Source organism: Manis javanica, chromosome 15 (assembly GCF_040802235.1).
Source record: "Manis javanica isolate MJ-LG chromosome 15, MJ_LKY, whole genome shotgun sequence".
NCBI lineage: Eukaryota > Metazoa > Chordata > Mammalia > Pholidota > Manidae > Manis > Manis javanica.
In genome coordinates, this window is record NC_133170.1 from 33,520,895 (window position 1) to 33,541,638 (window position 20,744).

At 52.4% G+C, this 20,744-nt stretch overlaps 1 protein-coding gene, 1 long non-coding RNA gene and 1 other non-coding gene across 34 annotated transcripts in view; 1 reads left to right on the forward strand and 2 right to left on the reverse strand.

The window, feature by feature from the left end:
* MICAL3 (microtubule associated monooxygenase, calponin and LIM domain containing 3) overlaps positions 1-20,744 on the reverse strand; it is a 215,597-nt gene that overhangs the window by 34,897 nt on the left and 159,956 nt on the right. For 20 of the 32 annotated variants that reach the window (XR_012125419.1, XR_012125418.1, XR_012125420.1 and 17 more), the window contains 5 exons: positions 20,354-20,549; positions 13,328-13,545; positions 5,101-5,238; positions 3,918-3,980; positions 721-834 (listed from right to left, as the gene is read on the reverse strand). Coding sequence is in view for 29 of the 32 variants with exons in the window: in XM_073222429.1 (XP_073078530.1) it covers positions 721-834; positions 3,918-3,980; positions 5,101-5,238; positions 13,328-13,545; positions 20,354-20,549 (729 nt within the window). In the remaining 3 variants the exon portion in view is untranslated. Of the gene's footprint in view, positions 1-720; positions 835-3,917; positions 3,981-5,100; positions 5,239-13,327; positions 13,546-20,343; positions 20,550-20,744 lie in introns of those variants that run through there. The other 12 variants (XM_073222426.1, XM_073222441.1, XM_073222439.1 and 9 more) reach the window with 7 other exon arrangements.
* Positions 1,953-7,090, forward strand: LOC140846395 (uncharacterized). The gene is made up of 3 exons (XR_012125423.1): positions 1,953-3,884; positions 4,547-5,123; positions 5,812-7,090. It is a non-coding gene; the product is annotated as an uncharacterized lncRNA (long non-coding RNA).
* Positions 5,809-5,971, reverse strand: LOC118971782 (U1 spliceosomal RNA). Its single transcript, XR_005060437.2, has one exon. It is a non-coding gene; the product is annotated as a U1 spliceosomal RNA (small nuclear RNA).

Below are 20,744 nucleotides of genomic sequence, written 5' to 3' on the forward strand. Positions count from 1 at the left end.
TGAGTGGGGCCACCCTCCATCTCCATCCTCCCGCCTTTCTCAGAGAACAGCCCACTGGTTCACTAACTGCAGCTCAATCACCTAGGGGTCTGGGCCAGCCCTGCCCACTGGTCCCCACTGAGCTTGAGACTCGGCCAACGGCACATTATCCTCTGCAACACAGAGCTGTTTCCCTTTTAAGTATAGATGGTGATACTTCCACAGCAGGAAGAAACATGGCTGGCATCTGCAGAGAGCAGGCCTTGCTTCAAGGACCCACCCCGTCTGCGTCTCTTTCCCAGGAGCGCCTCCTGGCCCTGTATCCAAACACCACAGCTGACGTCGATAAGCCCTTGAAATCTTGCCTGGACTACCCTCATTTCTCCCAGGCTAGTCCCTGTCCCTTTTCCCCAACCAACCAGACTACAATTCTTAAAATCCCACCTCCCTGTACCTCGCTTTCAGAAGGCATACACTGGATGAAAGGCCCAGCAAAGGCCCCACATCTGTTTCCCAACTACAGCTGAGGAAATGCAGATGTGTCAGAGAGTGGCTTGCGGGTGAAGGGCCGCAATACACACAACAGAGTGAACCAGGAGGCCTGGTGCTGCCTCCTCCCAACCCCTCGCTTTTGCTTTAATCTTTGTATCTTTCCTGAGTTCAAATCACTGTGGCCCTGTTGCCCAGAGGGATGCAGGGACGTCACCACGGTAGGCAGGGAGGCTCTGGGGTCTCCCATACCATCATCTAGCTCAGCACCAGTGTCCCCTGTGTCCCCATTCTCTGCTGCTTCTCCTTCTCTCTCTGCTGGCTCCGAGTCCACATCTTCCTCCAAGTCACTCTCGTCAAATGGGACTGTGAAGCAGAAACATTCAGAGGAAGAAAAGGAGGCAGGTGAGCAGAGAGCGCGCCTCTGCGGGAGGTGGTGGCGGTTCTCCCGCAGACGCTCTGTGAAGACAGTGGGAGGGCTGATAGCTTCTGAAGGGCCTGGACTTGGACTCCACAGAGGCCAGTCAGAGTTGGGGAGCCCTCCACAAGCAGTGAGGGTGCTGGGGAGACCAGCTTTTCTCAACTCCAGCAGGGCCAAGGTGAAGGGGAGGAGCAGCTGAAGGCCTGGTCCCCCTTCCTCTTCCTGCAGAGGCTGCAGCAGGAGCCTCCTTGAGAAGGGCAGGTGGGGTGGCTAGCCCTTCTAGCAGCTGCATGGGGCAGCGTCAGGCTCCTCTGCTGGCGGGGTGCTGGCCACTTCCCGTGCTGGTCACATAATCCTCACCATCACACAACCAGAGACCATCTCTAACTCCTTTTTCAGGGAGAGGACTGCGGCCCAGATAGCTGAGGTTCGTGGCCACACCCCTCCATCTAGTGGTCACAGTCTTGTGCGCAGGTGACATTGATGGGTGAGTGACCAGCAAGACCCTAAGGGTACTGCACCCCCCCATCCTGCTGGTGGAGGCCACAGCTCTGCTTGGGGTAATTTAGAGAAACACTTGTTAAAGCATAAAGGGGGGTACTTTTCTGGACTCAAGACGGGCAGCACTTACGAGCTCCACCCTGCTGAGGGGCAGCCACACACACACTCGCTCACACCTGCTCCTTGCCTGGGCACATTCAGAGCTCACACTAGCAGCTCTGTATAGGAAAAAGCAGTTAGGAAAGCCAGGAGCACTGCTTTAAGGATGCTGGGAAACACTGTCCCCCGAGACCACCGGTACCATCAGGGGTGCTGAGGGTTGCACCTCTGGGGTGCTAGGCATGGCCCTTCAGAGCATTTGTAAGGGGAGTCAGGAAGAGGGGCTGCACTTTGATCTGCACATACATGAGGAGCAGAGTCCGCAGCAGGGTGGGCAGCAGAGTAGCTGGCTGAGCACACTGGATGGAGTTCTGAGCAGAAACAGAATGCGTGGACCCTCCGAGCCTGTGCCCTGTGCCCTCTGCCCCCACTGTACGCCACTCCGGGACCTCAGGCTGTGTGGAGTGAGGATGGCAGAAGCCTGGGAAGGCCACTGGTCAGAGGGTAAGGGAAACCAAGGGCGGGGCTCCCCTGCGGGCGTGGATATGGTTACCTATGAGCTCTAGACCTAGGTGGTAGTTACATGTTCTTGTTTTTAAAAAATAATTCCTTAAGCTATCTATGTCTTATCACCTCTTTCGTGTACTCACTAAAAAGAAGGTGGAGGCTCATGACTAGTTTTGGAGAGTCTGTGAAATAGGTTTGGAATGAGCTGGAGAGTGCAGGTGACCAGGGGAAGCTGTGAGACCTAGGACAGGTTCTAGGCTGGCAAACAGTTCATGGCACATTCCCTCTTTTGAGATACCAGAGCAGCCATGCAGCTGGCCATGCCATGATGCTTTCCTACAATGATGGCATTTGCTGGGAAAAATACTGGGGGAAAAACTACTCCATTATCCCCACAGGTCTGTGTGACAAACCAGGGAGTGGGACTTGGAGGCATGAACAGAAGTCTGTATGTCCTCCCGCTTGAGTCCTCTGTACTACACTGCTTCTGAGAAGGCAGGCAGATGCCTCTCTTCCCCAAGAACTCTTCTCCTCGGGTAGTCACCCCAACCTGGGGGAACAGGACCTGGGCCCCTCTGCCTCATACACATGCCCGAGAGTGCCTGCGCCTGCACCGAGACAGTGACCTTACACTCTGCGGGCATGTGTGCTGGGAGCAGGCACGAGGAACCCCGGACACAAGGCTCCCTACTCTGGCACTACTTGGGGTACACCACACGGATCAGCCCAAGGCCAGGCGGTCCCCCAGCCCACATGTGGTTCTCCTAGTTTCTATTAAGTGTCTGCTGTGGAGTTGGGAGGTAAGTAGCCTCCTTGGGAGCCCTTGAACAGAACAACTGCAACATGTATCAAGAACAAACAAGTGAGGAGCACCGGTGTAGCAGTAGACGCTGACACACAGCCAGAGGGCTGGAGTGGTGGGGTTCAGTCCAGGTTAAGGTGGAGTGCAGGGTGCTAGCAGCTGCCACACCCTATGGAAGCCAGGAGTCCTGTTCATCAGCTGCAGCTGAGAAATCCTGACACCTCACCCTCATCCCATCATCCTGGGGATACACACTGGCTAGGAAGGCGACCAATGGCCAGAGGCCGGGCGCTCCCTCTGGCCCTGCGTGAAGGGCCTCTGGCTATGCTTGCACACATTGTGCCTGCTGCCACGTGGGAACGGGCTGCACTGGGGAGTGGCTGGTGGGAAGATCCATGAGCGCCAATCCTGTCCACCCCAGAAGTGACCCTAGGACAGCGGCTCATGACCGTGGGTACTGCTGTCCTCGAAGTGTGTTTGACACTGTGCAAAGGCACGTTTGCTTGGCCTGATGAACAGGGTGGGGGGAGGCTGCAGGACTGACAACAGGAAGAGCTGTCCCACCCCAAAGGCCCTCTCCCCTGTGGGGAAACACTTCTCCAGAAAAGCTTAGGAGGCACAGCTGTTTCTCACTCTCTCTGCCTAACTAGAGAAGCAGCTGTGCCTCTGCAGGCCCCCCTGACACCCCACCTGCTCATCTCCTGCTGTCCCCTACAGCTGAATGACATCCCTAGTCCTCTGCTGCCCCTCTTCCCTAGTAAGTTTTCCTAAAGGGCCCCTGCCTACCAACTGTCTCCTCTGATACTTTGGTAGGTTTGTGGGTTATGAAATGACTCCTCTACTTGCATACCCAACTGCAACTGGGCCTTTACCCAACTTTACTAGTAAAAGAAGTCTGTCTGTCCTGTCTTCACTCCTGTTTTTGCTCCAGATCGTCCCTGAAGGGTGTGGGGTCTGTGTCTGGTCCATGCAGGACAGGCCACTACAGTGAGGCGTGCGTGTCCCCCACCCTCCGCCCTGGGCATGCAGCAGCGGCAGGACCAGTGTGTTAAGGTGCCAGCAGAGCTGCGAGAGAGAGTGGTTACGGTGAGTGGGAGAGAGCAAACATCACCAGTCTACCTCGGGCGACCGTCTCCAGCCAGGCCTGCACTGCTGCGTGGCGTACGGAGGGAAGTTCAGGCACTGAATTCAAAATAGATGATAAATACGGTTACACAGGACGGCAGAGAGCTGAGGTCATCCCTAAGGCCCCAAACAGGAGAGCACCGAGATGTCGTAAGCCAGAGCCTGGTGGCACCGAGGGGGCTGACAGTCCCGTTGCAAGCCTGCGTGACAGACACTCAGGACGAGAAGCGAGAGAACTGGGAGGACAGTGTCGGCTCAGGGCTGCAGGGCCAGCCCCATCCTGCACCTCAGCTCCTGCGGAGCTGCTGCGAACGCCTACTGCTGCAAAAGTGGTTAATAGGTCTGGCCTGCAGGTGAGGGTTTGGGGCCAGAGACGATCACACGTCTCCACTGAAGGCTGAGTTTGGCGAAGGCAGGGCCACCCCTCGTGTTCTCAGAGCCTTGCAGGATAGGTGGTCCCAAAAGGCACTGAATGGAAACATGAAAATCAGTGAGTGAGAGGTGGAGGTGGATGACACCGAGGGTCTGGCCTGGGAGATGGGTGCAGGGAGGCTGGAGGGCACAGAATGGGGGCAACTGCCACATGCCTCCAAAGTCTCCATTTGTTCTTTTGTTGCTTGCAGCTCCTGAAAGAAGCCAGAATAAGGTTCATCTTCATCCTACAGTGGAGCACAGATCACCTCACCTAAAACTTACAGCTGGATATTAGCTATACGAACACTAACTGCTGCTGTAGAGGCTTTCTTGCTATAAATCTCTTCTTAAAACTTCAGTTCAAAGTACACTCCCCTTACTCTCTTCCTGCCTGTGTGCATTCACACCCAGACGCACACCAAGAGGAAGCACCACAGTGCTCTGCCATTTGGAGAGAGAGCACCGCTGCCTAGTTATGTGGGGGAAGAAGGCAACGGCTTGGGTCCCAAGATCAAGCTCATTTTACTGCTTTGCACCAGTGGAGAAAGAGCCCGTAGCCCTTAACCCACAGAGAACTTTACATATCCTCAGATGGAAGTGGAGGGCAGAGGTCCCTATCAACACCGGGAGGTGAGATGCTCTGCTGGTTCTTACTCTTCATCAAGCTGACGGCTTTGACCCTAACAGAAAAGTCCCTCCAGCAACGAGAGGGAAGCGGGGACAGAAGTGCCCTGAGGGGGCCCTGGCTCGTGAGGCCAGTTACCTCTAGAAGCAGAGGACTCAGAGGTGGGTGCGGTCGGCTCTTCCTCCTCTTTCTCACGGATGTGCGTCCAGTGCACGTCAGCCTGGATCTCCAGGGGATTGGCTGGATTTATGATCTGCTGTAGCCTCTGGCTCCCAGCTAGTGTACCAGGGCAAGGGGGGAGGAGATGAGGAAGGGAGAGACGGTGGGGAGGAAGGAAGGAGGGCATGAACAGTGATGGGGGAATGAAACACCACAGGAAAGGAAACAAGGAAAATTACCCAATTTGCCAAGATTAGTTTGAATCAGAAAGAGGCAAAAACTGTGATGACACAAACACAAACATGCGCGCGCACACACGCACGCGCACGCGCACACACACACACGTGCGCATGTGCACCTCCTATTTAACCCGACTTGGTCACTTCAAACTTCAGATATACTGTGAATGTCACTCAAGAGAGTCATTGATCCCAAGTCCCACGCAGAGAGAACTTCCTTTCTGTGTGCATCTCATCTTAACTGCATTTGAGGGGCCTGAATGCCAAATCAGGAGAAAAGTGTAGGTTCCAACTGCCATCCTTTCAAGGTCATGAGTGTTTGGCAGCTGCCAGCACAGTGTGCAACCCGAGGACCACCATTCATGCACCTTCTGTTGGTCGCACAACCCAGTGCTTTCCACCACCTGCCTTGCTGACAGCTTCTCCTTTGATATTTTTTTTTATTTTACAGGGGAAAGCGTGAACGCAGTCCCCCACTACCAGAAATGATACAGCCGATTTCCCATACTTGGGGAAATCGCAGGAGTCAGCACATCCGGAGTACAGTGGATAAGCCTCGCCCTGGGAAAACCGCCTTCATGATCATCGTATTTCCCCTGCCAGGTAAGTATTTCTCCTTTGAGATTTAAGCCAAGTGACAAGACAGAGGTGGGATGTGGCTGTGTCACTCTTATGAACCGGATAGAAATGTACTTTGCTGGTACTTTAGTTTTATCTTTTGCAGCTAGAAGAAATCCCCCTGCACACTAGGCTTCATGCTGTATGCTGTTGCACAGCAGGGGTGCAGCTGGGGAGACAGTGCAGTAAGTGGGGGCACCGGCTGGAGCGGGGGTGGGCTCTAGCCTGTGACCCTGGAAGCTCTGCGAGCTCATGGGCAGGGAGACACCACCCTGTTGCTTCTGAGGTCAAAGCCCTTTTCCTTAAGACCCCACCTGGTGCCCTGCCGAGGCCCTCTGAACACAAGGCCTGGCTTCTCAGCTAAATGAGAACTCACAGCAATTATTCTTGTTTTAGAGCCCAAGGAATCTGCACACAACCCCTGCCCTATGCACCCCCTGCAATCAGTGCTTGGACCATGCCATCCAGTTAGGTTAAAATAAAAGGACAACCAGCAACTTAGGGGAGGTGACACTATAGGAGGGAGCAAGACTTTCTGGGCAGCAAGAGAAGGTGTCACGGAACCAAAGGACTCTCAGTGGCTTACCTGCACAATCTGGCTTTGGCTTCATTATTATAACACACCCTCTTAATTTTCAAGCAACAGAGGACGTAATATGGGCAAACAGCACCAGTAAGGCCAGCGGGTGTGGCATGGGCACCACGCTGCACTGAGTGAGGGGTGGTGGCCCCTCGTGACTCCCTGGCTGGAGCTGCCAGTCTCCACAGGCTCATGGGCTTAGTTTCTGGGTGAGGCTGAACCACAGCAAAGCCTCCAAACAGCCTATCTTAGGACCGAAGAAGATAAGCCACAGAGAAGAACGCAGGCCCTATCCTCATCTTCCAAGCAACAGAGGAGAGGGGGTGAGTCTTTGCCCTGAGCAATGGTCTGCCTCCCGTTAAGTGTGGCCCGAGGGGCCTAGCCACCAGCATTTCTTCCTTCCCCAGGAATGTGATGGAGCTGGTGGGGGCAGGCGCAGGCCCGTGCTGCTTCCAAGAGCTATGGCTGTGTCCATAAGGTGCTCTGTGTGAGAGGCGGCTGGGTTCTCCCTGGGTGAGGGGAACTGGCAGCAAAACACACAGGGGTACAAGTGGGGCCACGTTCATAAGGCCGCTTCTGGAGCTTTCTCTGACTTCCTCTGGAATTTGTCTCTTATGTTAGCTTACACCTGACTGCTATAAAGGCAGGGGCCAGCTAAATGGGCTAATGCCCACAAATGCAGCTTTATAAAGCACTGAGCTTTTCATGTGGGACCTGCTCTTGAGGCAAGTTTTGGATGGCTGCTGGGGAGCCAGGGTAGGTGGTTGGTGGGGCAGATAGGGTACTTCTGTGTACCTGCATTTTCTTCCTTCGACAGATGCTGGGGCCATTGGTCCTGCATCACTCCCCTTCTACAGCAGGGGGCGCCAGACACCCACAAATAGCATCAAGAATCCGGAGTGGGGTAAGCAGGTGAGAGAGTAGGGGGAGGGGAAAGAATAGGAAGGAGTTATCTTCAGCAGCAAGGCAGTCATCCTGTCACTGCCTATTCTACACGGCACCCAAGTCCACTACAAGAAAGACACAAAGCCCGGGTGCGGGATGCAGGCCCAGGGTTCAGATCCGATAGTCTGCTCTCCTAGGTAAGTATGCTCCTTGCAGGTTTGGGCTGGATGCTGGTTCCAGGCCCTCTGCCTGAGGGAAAGCAGGCTAAACCCTCCTGTGAAGGAAAAGGCTTGACCCTGAGCTGTGCCTGGGGCTGCGAGCCCCGGGGCATACCAGTCATCAGACGGGAAGTAATGTCTGGGGTGACACATGATGCGTTTCCAGGCGGGCCCCGACTGCAGGGACACCCCCACAGACCTTTCCAGGCCCAGGGTCCCCCTCCCTCCTGCAGAGGCCTTATTTCTCCGAAAGCAGAGCAGGGAGACTGGGAGGCCACAGCCGCTGACCCGGTGGCGCCCCACCCCTGCCCTCCATATCTGGAAGGGAGGGAGCAGCGACACCAGGTCTGGAGAAGCTGCCCAGGGAGTTGGAGGAAGCACCCTGCCTCCAATGCCTCACTCCATGCCCGCATCTCTCAGGGGGCGGGGAGGGTGTGCATCCTTCCACTCGCCCAGGGGCCTGGCGCTACACAGCTGGGGATGGTCACCCTCCCCCTGGCTGGGGAGGGGTCAGCATCTGGTCAGTGCCCTGCCCTTGCTGTGCCAGAGAAAATGGGCCCTAAGATGGGCTGGGCTGTGGGAATTATATGGAATTTATATATAAAGTATGAAAATCATATGTATAAGCACTTTTGTCTTGATGGTTTGTTTATGGTTCATGATTGTAGTCAAGACAGAAACAGTAGCTAAGACAGAAAGAGTTTCTGTGTTCGTTCACCATGAGGATTTGTTCGTTATCCTTCAGAAAGTGAAACTGTTGAGAGTTGAACTTAATTAATGATTGTGCATGGAAACCCCAATATTGTTGTTAAGAACCATTTTATCAATAAATATGAGAGATGCCTTCTCGGCACCACTCTTGCGCTGTCACGCCTTGAGTCCCCTGGCTGGTCCTTAAGATCTTCGACGAACAATCGCGTCTCTTCCCTCATCTGCTGGTCAGAGACAGGGAAGGGACCCGACAAGTGGCGCCCGAACAGGGACCTGAAAGATGGTCAAAACTAAAGGCAGAGAACCTCCGCTCGGCGGCACTTGCAATTCTAAGGCAGGGAAGCTCCGAAGATCGTCGATCCGGTAAGATTCCCGGGAAAGCGTACGTAGGGAACAGGATCGAGACATCAGGGACACTAAAATGGGCCAAACAGAAACTAAAGCAACTAAACCGGAGGATTATTTAAAATTACTCCGTGCCCTCCTAAAAACATCAAGAATGAAAACTTCTAAAAAAGATTTTGCCCAACTCTATAAGTATATTAAAAAATATTGTTATTAGCTACCACCACAAGGGACACTTAAACAAGCTGATTGGGATAATGTTTTAAGAGATTTTAAAAAGGCTCACAGGCAGGGAAATGTCATCCCTGTGCCTGTTGGATCACTCTCGCCTTGCAGCCTTTGCAAACTCCCCCACTGTCTGAAACTAAGTCAGACACACAAGAGTGCGAGAGAGCTCTTAGATGATGTGGAAAAATCAAGTAGGCGATCTCCATCCCCACATCTACCTAACTCCTCTTCATCCTCCTCTTCCTCTTCTTCAGAGACCGATGATGAGAGTTCTGTTCGCTCCTCTAATCATAAAAAATCCCCAGTCTCTGTTCCTGCAACGTCTGCCTTCCTTCGCGGCAGGAATACGTAAAGCTCAGAGGGAAGGAGATATAGATGCTTATCTGACACCCTTAATAGCACCAGTTAGTTTAACTCCTTTTGGGCCAAGTGAGGATCCTGATTTTCCACAAGGAGGAGTCAAAGCACTTTATACACCTATTCCTTACAAGACGTTAAAAGATTTTAAACAGGCTATTTCTTCCTATGGTACTAATTCTCCTTATGTTGTGGGTCTCTTGAGGGGGTTAGCAGAACAGGAAAGGATGATACCTCATGATTGAGATTTGTTGGCTCGTACTTGTTTGGACTCTTCTGAGTTTTTACAATTTAAAACCTGGTGGTATGAAGAAGCAAAAGCACAAGCTTTGAGAAATCAGCATGCCAATCCTCCAATTCTTATAACTGCTGAACAACTAGCAGGACAAGGAGACTGGCTGCAGACAGAGAGACAAGTTAGATATGAAGACATAGCAGTAACACAAGTACGTTTGTGTTGCTTAAAAGCCTGAGAGAAAATACAAGCAGCTGGAAAGCCTGTCTTGCCATTTAGTAAATTTAAACAAGGGCTTAATGAGTTCTATGTTGACTTTGTTGTGAGACTGCAAGATAATTTGAGAAAGACAGTAGCACATCCAGAATTGAGAGATCTGTTGTTACAGATGCTAGCCTATGATAATGCAAATACAGAGTGTCAGAGAGTTCTTAGACCTTTAAAAGCCACAGGAGCTAGGATGGAAGATTATATCAAAGCCTGTGCTGATATAGGCTCTCCTACATATCAAGCTAATTTACTAGCAACTGCTGTGAAAGGAAAGTCAAGGAAAAATGCAGGAAATTTAAAGTGTTTTGGTTGTAGCAGACAACGGCATATGAAAAAAGACTGCCGATTGCAGAATAGAACAGAAGAGTCAAATTTTAAAGATAAACTGCCGTCTGTTTGCCCAAAATGTAAAAAAGAGAGACATTGGTCTAATGAATGTCTTTCAAAATTTGATAAAGATGGTAATCCTGTCAATGAATCTCAGCCTTTAAACCTCCAATCGGGCCAGCCTCTGAGGCCCTAGAAAATAATACAGAGGCATCCTCTCCAAGTAAAAGAACATGGCATGATTTACAAGCTGCAACTAAAGGAAGTGCTGCTGTAGATCTTGCCTCTTCTCAATCTGTACATTTACACCCATCACAAGAAGTTCAATTACTTAGTACAGGAATTTTTGGTCCTTTACCAGCTAATTCTGTAAGATTACTTTTAGGCTGTATGTCTACTCAGACATATCACTCTCTCCAGAGCAGGAATTTTCTTCACCTAATATGTGGCTACAACTTGCAAGTCAAGGACTGAACAAGTCATCTTTTTGTGTAGCAGGAGATTCCTCTATTAGTAGATTATTAAAGAAGAATTTAATAGGTATAAGACTCCCTTTTTCTGTTTTCACTAATATTTCAGGAATAAACATTACTCACTCTCCTAAAGTTCTGTCAGTACTACTACAGTTTCTGAATGTATATGCATTAATTGCACTCATATTCCTTCTTACTGTAATTCTACTATTCGTGTAAAATGGCCTTTTGGATATAGACTTCCAAATGGCTAGGTATTTTTATGCAATAACAAAACATATCAAGCCTTTTCTTCACATTATCAAAGTGTTTGTGGAGTAGGACGTATTCTTCCTGCTCTTATAGACCATCCTGGATATAAGCACAGACATATTTCTCAAGCCCTGTCACCTGATTGCGATGACAACTTGAAGTTGTTAGATCCTGTTGCTGTAGCTGTCGCTGCTGCATTCATCTTACCAGTTCCAGGACTTGTTGTAAGAATGCAGAATGAAATATCCAAGATGGCCTGTGCATACAGTAAAACAACAAATCTGACTGCTTCTGTTTTATCTGAACTCAACCAAGAACTGAGAGAAGTACGAGTTGCAGTACTTCAAGACTGCGCTACTATAGACTATCTATTGTTAAAAGAACATATGGGATGTGAACAGTTTCCAGGCATGTGTTGTTTTAATTTGTCTGACTTTTCTCAAACTATTCACAATCAAAGAGACAATATTCATCACATTATTGATAAGTTTTCTCAAATGCCTGAATTACCTAAATGGTTTTCTTAGTTTCACTGGATATAGCCAGTAACTGTAAGCCTGTTTCTTTTGTGTATTTGCTTTCCAGTCTTGATAGCCTGGATGCGTCATATAGTCACCAGTGTGTTGAAGCCAGTGCATGCTTATGCTACTTTCCTGGAAGTGATGTCTAAAAAATGATTGTTCTTTGTTTGCATTGTTACTCATGAAAGTCCATGAAATAAATCTTTGTATTTTCTGATTTCTATGATTAAGGCTGGACATAAGAGTGAGAGTATGAAAACAAACATCAGTCTACTCCTAATGCCTCCTTTTTCCACACGTTCTTTCCCTGTGTGGCCCCAGGAGATGGCTGGTTAGCCAGAGACAAGTAAGATTCCTCATGGGAGGAACAACCTAAGACAGGCACAGTCATAAAGAGTCAACAGGTGAGGAGGTGGGGGCCAACTGAGGCGAGGCTTAGAACCTCGTCCCCCCATTTACATGAGGCATTCTCTGCTGCTTTTGTCCAGCTAAGTTGATATTTAAAAAATTAAGAATGGATCTTTCGCTTGAGTTACAACAATCATTATCTTGAAGCCTTTTAAAAACAAAAAGGGGGAAATGTGGGAATTATATGGAATTTATATATAAAGTTTTTTATATATGAAAATCATATGTATAAGCACTTTTGCCTTGATGGTTTGTTTATGGTTCATGATTGTAGTCAAGACAGAAATGGTAGCCAAGACAGAAAGAGTTTCTGTGTTTGTTCACCATGAGGATTTGTTCGTTATCCTTCAGAAAGTGAAACTGTTGAGAGTTGAACTTAATTAATGATTGTGCATGGAAACCCCAATATTGTTGTTAAGAACCATTTTATCAATAAATATGAGAGATGCCTTCTCGGCACCACTCTTGCGCTGTCACGCCTTGAGTCCCCTGGCTGGTCCTTAAGATCTTTGACGAACAACCGCATCTCTTCCCTCATCTGTGGATCAGAGACAGGGAAGGGACCCGACACTGGGCAGCTGAGCATACTGGACTCCAGAGGAGCAGAGATAAGCACAAAGGGCAGCAGACCAGGGTGGCACCCACCCCACGGACCCAGGCCATCGGGACTTTAATCTGTGACTCTGACTACAGCTGGAAGAATCTGGGCTTAGAGGGCCCCACATCCTTGTCATCCCCCCTCAGCTCTGCGGGCACGGTACGACGGTCAATGCACAGGCTCTGTCCTCAGAGGGGTTCAGGTCTCCGCCTGCCCTGGTCTCCCCCTCACTGCCCCTGAGACTCCTGAGCAGCATGGAGAGGAAAGAATACAGTCTCTTACTCAGGCAAGAGAAGGAGGCCCAGCCAGTCCCTCCTCATCACTTAAGAACACACAGAGCCAGAGACAGGGGGGGCACTGGGACGTTTGGGTTCAAAGCAAGAGGGACTTCAGAGCCGACCAGAGGACCGAGTGCTGGAGCGGGTGCTCCTCTGGACACCGGTCCCAACATGCCACCCCACGTCGTCACCAAGCCCGGAAGCAGCTCAGGCGCGCAGCCCTCCCCCGGACAGCAGCTCTGAGTTGGTGTGGTCAGTGTTCTGCAGGCCCAACCTCCACAACGAGGACTTAGGGAATCCTCGAGGAAGCTAAATTCCCTTTCTTTATTAACTTTATATTAAAGTTGCATTAATTTATATTTAATTTTATATTAAATGTATGTTAAAGAATTAATATAAATTTAACTGAATTAAATGTATATTAAGGAATTATAAATTCAACTTAAACTAAAGGGGACAAAAGAAACGAGAAGGCGAGGAGAACCAGCGCCCCAATGTGCACCGACCTCCCTTCCAGTTTCCACTCAACACAGACGCGGACGTCACTGGACAGGCCAAGGGGCAGTGCCTGCGCCCGGGGGCACTGAGGAGGTGTGCCCTCGTGGCCGCAGAAGCCTGGTCATGCGGAGGGGCCGGTGGCGAGGGTGGGGGGTGTTTTCTGACCTTCACTGGACTCTCCGTCGTCCCCGTCCTCTTCATACTCCTCGTCCTCGTCCCCATCCTCGCCCTTGCCCAGCTCCTGGCCCTTCGAGGCCTCCAGCTCCTCTCCACCCTTTCCTTTCAGGAGGGCATGGATCCTCACGGCCTCCTTCCAGGGAACGCCGCCCAGGTCCGAGGTGGGGAGCGCGGGCTCCTCCTCATCCGTCTCCGACTCGGAGCTGCTGCAGGACAACCACACAAGCAGAGTGAGTGCGGACCACGGGGCAGGCCCGGCGAGAAGCCGCAACCAGGGGCAGAGCCCCGACAGGCAGCCCAATGGGGTCCCACGTGCCTCCCTGCCAGGTGACACTTGCTGTGGCAGCAAGAGCAGGACAAGGGCAGGGTGGGCGCACAGGCCGGAACCCTTCTTAGACCTGCAGGACCAGCATCCTGGCTGGCAGGTACTCTGCAGCAAATGGGGACACCACCAAGTTCAGGATCTTGGAGGCCCTCAGAAGAGGTGGGCGGCCCAGACTCATTCTGATATAACTCACGACCCTGGGCATCAAGGCGGGGAGAAAGTCTCCCAGCGTGACCCACTGTTTGGTTGAACTGCTCCTGAGGCCCCACCATGGGCCAGGCCTTGGGCTGTTCGCTGCAAAGTGACAGTACAGGGACTATGGGGAAAGCATGGAAACAAATGTCCCAACCCCTGGGAGGCCACCACTCTTGACACCCAGCTGCATTTTCCACCCCTGCCCCCACATCCAGCCTGCGTCGGGTCAGGAAGAGCACCAGCTGAGACAGAAATCACGGCCGCCGCCCAGGAGCAGCAACGCCCTGAGCCCTGCCTTCCCTACTGAGAGGGGCAGCATAACTGGGTGCTGGTACAGGGCAGGAGGGAAACCCCACATGCTATGGCACGGACAGCCACGCTCAGACTAGTCCGTGGTGTGACAACTTCCAGGAACATTCCTGAGGGAGGTATGCCCTCAGCCCACTGGGCCGGGCAAGCCCGCAGCCCGGCTCAATGGGGTCTCTAGCGAAGAACCGTCAGGGGCGGGATGAGCACCCATCCTGTCTCCCTGTGCGGGCTCTCTGCCCAGAGTACGGCTGTGGGAGTGAGCCCGCATGCCGGAAGGACATGACACCCCGCCACTAGGGCTCAGCACTGGGCTCTGAGGAGTTCAACCTCACTCACAGATGCCTGGCCTTTGTTCACAGCTTCTGAGGTAAACTCGAAGCCCTTAGGATGCCCTGCCTGGCAGGTAGTCCTCATTTCCCCGGGCCTTGGGTACAGTGGGTGGTCTAGTAATGTGACACAAGTGAGGGCTGGCCATGCCACAAAGAACACTAGTTGAGAGTGGGAGCTTGGGGTCACGCAGCACCAGCTGGCCTACAGGCTGAGATGGATGACAACTGGTCACTGCCTGGGTAGTGGGGCCCCAGCAAGACCCTCTGAACACCCAGGCATGGGCGAGCAATGGTCCACACATCAGCAGCAAGGGCGTGATGCTGTCCTGGCTCTGTGGCTGACCCGCTGTGTGACCTTGAGCTATGGCCTGTCCCAGAGCTCAGGTCCTCACTGAGGAAGCCTGTGTGAAGGTCAGGGTTTTACCAACCTTCCTTATGCTCGTGTCACACTTGGGGACTCCAGCCACTCACTTGTTCACACATTCATTCATTCACTCTATACACATTTTCGAGCCCCTACTACCATTAAGCCAGTGGGTACAGAAATAAAAAGAGCCAGCTTTCTACAGTATGCAGCTGTTTGGTGAGTCCCCCTTTCTTCCTTCCCCCAACTAAAGCCTACAGCGTCCCCTGCTGCTAATGCATTCCAGGACACAGGAAGGAACATAGGGGCAGCAAAGCCTGTCTCAAGGCGAGAAAAGATCGAATAAAGTAGAGCACAGTTGTGGAGGGTAGAAGGCTGGGTCGGGAGGAGGCACTTTAAGGCAGGCGGATGCAAGAATTTGAACCAAGGAAAGCTTGGCACCTGGATTTTGATTATTTTTCACATGTGATGTGGGCAGTGTTTACTTAGGTATCATATTTGCCTTCCTTTGTGTTTTCATTTGTTTCCTTTCTTATTAACAACAATGTGTAACCCAAAATATGTCATTTAACATCATTCAAACATGAAATAAGGACAGGGCTGCCTCCTATGTGCATCTTAAATCTTAAGTAGATTTATCAAGCTTTGGCAGGGGGCAGAATGAAAGCCGTTCTTCATGTTCAAGCACACAAGGGTGCCCCAGCAGTCAGTGGGGTGCAGCTCGTGGGGTCGGCTGTACTGCATGTGATGTGGGCAGTGAGCGCCCTGGAACAAGGCGAGCCGCTGAGGGCCGCACCGGATGGCTTCACCACAGCTCAAGGCGCACTTTACCTTCTCTGATGGCTCCCAGTCTGAGTCTCTGGGTCTGGCCTTGGAAGAGGCTGGAGAAGGGAATCTGCAGTGAGGCAGGCCCCTCTTGTGGACTACAGCCTGAGGACTCTTTTAAGTGGGGAAAACTCACTACACAGAACGAAATACAATACCAACAACCAACTTCCCTGGCCTTTTGGGAGGAAAGGCTGGCCTCTCAGGATACAGCCTCCGTGGAGTCGAGGACCAGGAAGTCGAGTCATCAAGAAGAGCTTTCCGTCACAGCAGGTTCTGACTTTGCATTTGTACCAACATGTTGCTCTGTTGACTAGACTGCCCTCCCCAGGGCAAGCCACGGTGGGCTGCGGTCTCATTCACAATGTAGACACAGTGCCCCAAAGGCCCTTGGCAGACTGTCCGTGAGAGGCACTGACCCTTCCAGACAGAACACTCGGAAATCCTCCCTGTCACAGCGTGTCCCAAAGCACCTTCCCCACCTCCTCTCGGGTGCCCTGTGCTCACTGTGGCTCTGACATGGGAGGGGGCAGAACCAGCAGGCCCAAGGACTACAGTCTAAAGAGGTTTGCTCCAGGCTTAAATGAGCAAAGCAGAGGTTCTGTGCCAGGAGGCAAAGCTGTGGGGGTGCCAACACTCACTGTGCCCTGGTGAGGTGCCACACACTCCCCATGACCAGCTCCCTACCTGCACTAGGACTCTAGGACACTACCGCTGTTGGACTCCCCATGTTTACAGGGAGGAAACTGAGCTTAATGAGGTGGGCCCTTTGTGAGAAGTTAGGATCCCCTCCCATGTCCACATGTCGCACTGTGCCCAGTCAGTGGTTCTCTGAGGACCCGACAGTTCCTCATCTGCTGGCAGCTGTTGGGTGAACTGGGAGCAAGGTCATGACCAGCCTCCTGGCTGTCCCAGGAACCTGGGGCCAGGAACTCCACAAGCCTACCATGAATGAGGAAGGCCTGTGTGAGCCACCACCAGAAGTTCCTGGGTGGTTTTCAAGGGGTAATGGGACTCATGGCTTTCACTGGTAAATTAATCTACTAATAATCAGAGCATCTTCGTGCAACTGTATGTCCTGCTTGGCCACACCTAGACCCCATCCTCTCTGACAACTGTCCAAATACTCTCCTGTCAAGAAGGCTGCTGGAGGTGTATATCGTCCAGCAATCTTCACACAGTGGAAGTTAATCAAGGCTGAGGGTGACATTCTGCTCAGCAAGGGCTTGTGTTACTGGTCTGCCAGAGAAAGGGTGAGGAACGGAGAGAAGCAGTTGGGAATTCTCACCCATTCATCATCAGCCTTGAAGGAGAGGCTTTTCCTCATGTTACCCTGGGAGGGCAAGGACCCTCGGGGCCGGCGTGCCATCCACTTTGGGGGAGTCCTCTGTACCCTTGGCTGCCCTGACTGGAAGGTGCACAGCCTTGTTCTCTAGAGCCAGGAATATGCAGACACTGAAGTACTTCAGCAGATGGGCCCTGCACAAATGGTTTTCCTTGCCGGGCGGTCTTCCAGACAGGCCATCAGGGAGAAGTCAAACCAAAGCCATGAAGCCAGCCCCCTCTTGTCTTCAGGTCCCTGGTCTCTCCCAGGGAGCAGAAAAGTACTATTTCCAGAGTTTCCTTTGGATGAGGCTCCCCGTGCCCCACTCCATGGTAGCATCATGGGGCTAATGAGGCCTGGCCCAGGCTCTCCGCTTGCGTGGACTAAGCTACAAAGCATCACTAGGGTGTCTGTTAAAAACAAGTAGTCCTGCGCTCCCTGCCACACCCCTGCAATCAGCTGCCAGGGGAGGGCCCAGGACTGGTCTGTTCACCAGGTGTCCCAGGTGGCATTCTCAGCAGGATATTTGGGAAACTTAGGGCAGTTGTCCTCACAGTTGGTCTCCACCACAGCCTCGCCTGGGAACTTGGCAGAAATGCACATCCTGGGCTCTAGCGCAGGCTGACGGAATCATAAACTGTCCAGCAGCCTGTACTTTTACAAGCTCGCTGGGTGCTGCCGATGCAGGCAGTTTGCTCACACTGCCCAAGGGCTAGGTGATACGGGGCCAAACCCAACCACAGGAGGCATCTAAACCACCTAGGAAACCAGTGCAGGAACTGCCGACCCTGCCCCCTTGAGGGGTGCCTGCACTCTGCTACAAGGGATGAAGAACAACAGTGAGGGGGCAGCGCCTCAGTGCTCACAGGCGCTACACACTGTCAGCTGCTTTATTTGATTTAACCTTCATAACAAATCTAGAAGGTGCAGCATCCTTCGCCAAGGAGGAAGCTGAGGCACAGGAAAGCTCAGAAACCTGCCCACAGCCAGCAGGTGGCAGAGCGAGGTCTCCAGCCCAGGTTTGCGTCAGGTCACGGTCTGAAACATCACAAGGCTCTGCGTCCACAGCAGATGCCTGAGGCAGGAGCTCTAGACACTTGTCAGACCAAGTTCCTGGGCTGGATCACTTCACTCCTTCACACTGCCTCTCCTCACCTTCAAGCCTAACAGGTAGTCAAGAAAGGGCTGAAGCAGAAATGTACCTGACTTTGGTGCTGTGGGGAAGATGAAAAAACAGATGGGAAAGGCAGTGGCAGTGCCTGAGGTCACAGCGTGGGATCTCAGCCTTCTCTGAGGTCCCTACCTTGCAGCCTCCTGGGGGTGAGACAAAAGCTATACAGTTCTTCGCCTGGGAGCTTTGCTTTACGAGACCCTTTTTCACTCTGTATAGTGGCTAATGTAGTTGTTTTTGTTTTTTTAAACTTGGATTTAAGTTAGATGGGGCACTTACTACTGCTGCATTTCCCGCTGATTGCCATCAAGTTCTTCTACTCCCACACCCCATCATGCCCACAGCAATCGCCAGGAGATTCTTCCTGGAAGCCCTCCTGCACCACGGTCACTAGCTGCCCCATGGTGTTTCAGTTTCCAAACTGCAGGAGGGAAACTGGTCTGACCCCCACTCACCCCCACACCATGCCTCAGCTCTGCTTTGGCCCCAGGTTCCCTGGCCCTGCGCGCTGGTGCAATGCAGCTCCGTGGGTGCTCTGGGAGGAGCTGTGTGACCATGACCTGCACCTAGTGATGGCTCTGGAAGTGCAGACAAGGAAGAGGCTGCCCAAGAATGCACGGAAATGCTCTCTGTGAGGCCAGCCCAAGAACCAGCTGGCCCAGACGGTCTGACAGCAGGGCTGAGGTAATGGAATGTGGCCCAGCTTACACCCTCTGAAACGCATGCTTGGAACTTAAAAGAGGACTCTACTTTCATTATTTCCACACTCTTACTTGTGGCTCCAAAGAAGCATCCGGTATGTGACCCAAAAGCTCTCCATGTCAACGCAAAGCCTCCCGGGGCCCACGGCTGTGGCAAACGCTCCTAGTCCAGTGGCCCCGTGAGTCTGGCTTGCGCAGGTGCACATGCCCAGCCTTGTTCTCCTGCAGTGCCCCTCGTAAGGGAACAACGAACACTTTAAGCCCTTCTGTGCTGAGCTGGGCAGGCCTGGGTAGCGACAAAGTGAGGTCCTCAGGGAAAGGCAGCAGCCTCAGAGAGTTGGGGGCCGGAGCATGTGCCCTGTGGGCCCCACTCACTGAAACATGATTCAAGTGCTGGGTGGGTAAAGCCCAGGTCCACTGCAGCTGTATTGGCCCCTGGGATGCACATTTTCTGCTCCTCTTTTTTTTTTTTGGTTTATTTATTTATTAATTTTTGTGAATTAATATTATTATTATTTTTTTTTACTTTTTATTTTTATTTTGGTATCATTAATCTACAATTACAGAAAGAACAGTATATTTACTAGGTTCCCCCCTTCACTCTGCTACTCTTTTTACAATGGAGGGAAACAGCCCGGAGGTGAGATGGCTTCCCTCAGACTGCAAAGCAGAGAGGTAGGTGGATCACACAGAGGCGATGCGGTCACTCCGCCACGGCACTCCGCCCACCAACCCACAGCATAGGCTCACTGTGTGGGAGTCTTGTCCCTCTAGTAAGTGCATAAACCACCACCTGAGGCAGAATTTGTGGTTGTTATTTTTTTGTTCCTTTTTCAATGAAAAGCAGTGTTAAAGGCCTGTTAAGTGTTCAGTAAGTACTCACTGAGCCGCTGAGTCAAGGCAGATGAGGCATGACCTGACTGGCCAAGGAGATGAGGAGACAGGGAACGGCCCAGATGGGGAGGGGAGGCCGGGAGAGCCCTGGGCGCAGGTGCGGAGCACGAGCTGGCACCAGTCCCTGGTTCTTGTCTCAGCTGCCATCACTTTCCTCACCCATAACACAATGAGATACATGTTCCTGTCCACTTTACAGGCCTGCCGCCCAGCACCAGGCTAGGCAGCAGTAATGGCGGCTGCCACCTGCAAGCGCTCCCAGAGGCTGAGCAGTGCTCTAGGCACCTTACATGCGGTCAGCTCGATTGTGGCAGGAAGGGACTAGCTCTACCTGCCTTTCAGATGGGTTAAAGGAGGCACAGGGAGACTACATAGCTTGTCTTGTGTCACGCAGCTGGCAGGGGGCACAGCAACACTCAAACCCTGAAAGCCTGGCTGAGACCCCAGGATGCAACCTGAGGCACCACTGCCTTCCCCAGAGGGGCAGCCTAGTCAAGCGGGGAAGAGGCTGCCAGGGCATGCCCTGGGCATGGGGCAGCACACAGAGAAGGGGGCTGTGGCTCCCACTTAGGCTGACCTGCTGGCGGCGTCTTCCTCTGGGCCTTTGTCCAGCACGCTGCTGAGGTTGTGCTCAGCCTGCGTCTCCTCAGGCACCTCCTGCAGTCCCTCTGCCCGCCGCGCAGACAGGCGGTAGTTCTCCAACTCGATCCTCTCAGGAGTGCCTCTCAGCCTCTTGGCAATGCTGGGCTCCTCCAAGCCGTTCACACTTGCGGCTGCAAGATAGGCACAGAAGTAAAGTCCTGTGAGAGGCAATGGGGGTGGACACCTGCTGGGCAAGGAACAGGTGGGAGGTGGGGGTGAGGAGGAGCTCAGGCCCGAGGTGGCCACTTGCAGCTCAGAGAAAGGAGGGGCAGAGCCCAGACGAGGATCAGGGGGCTGGATGCGGGGCTGGGGGGAAGTGAGCAAGG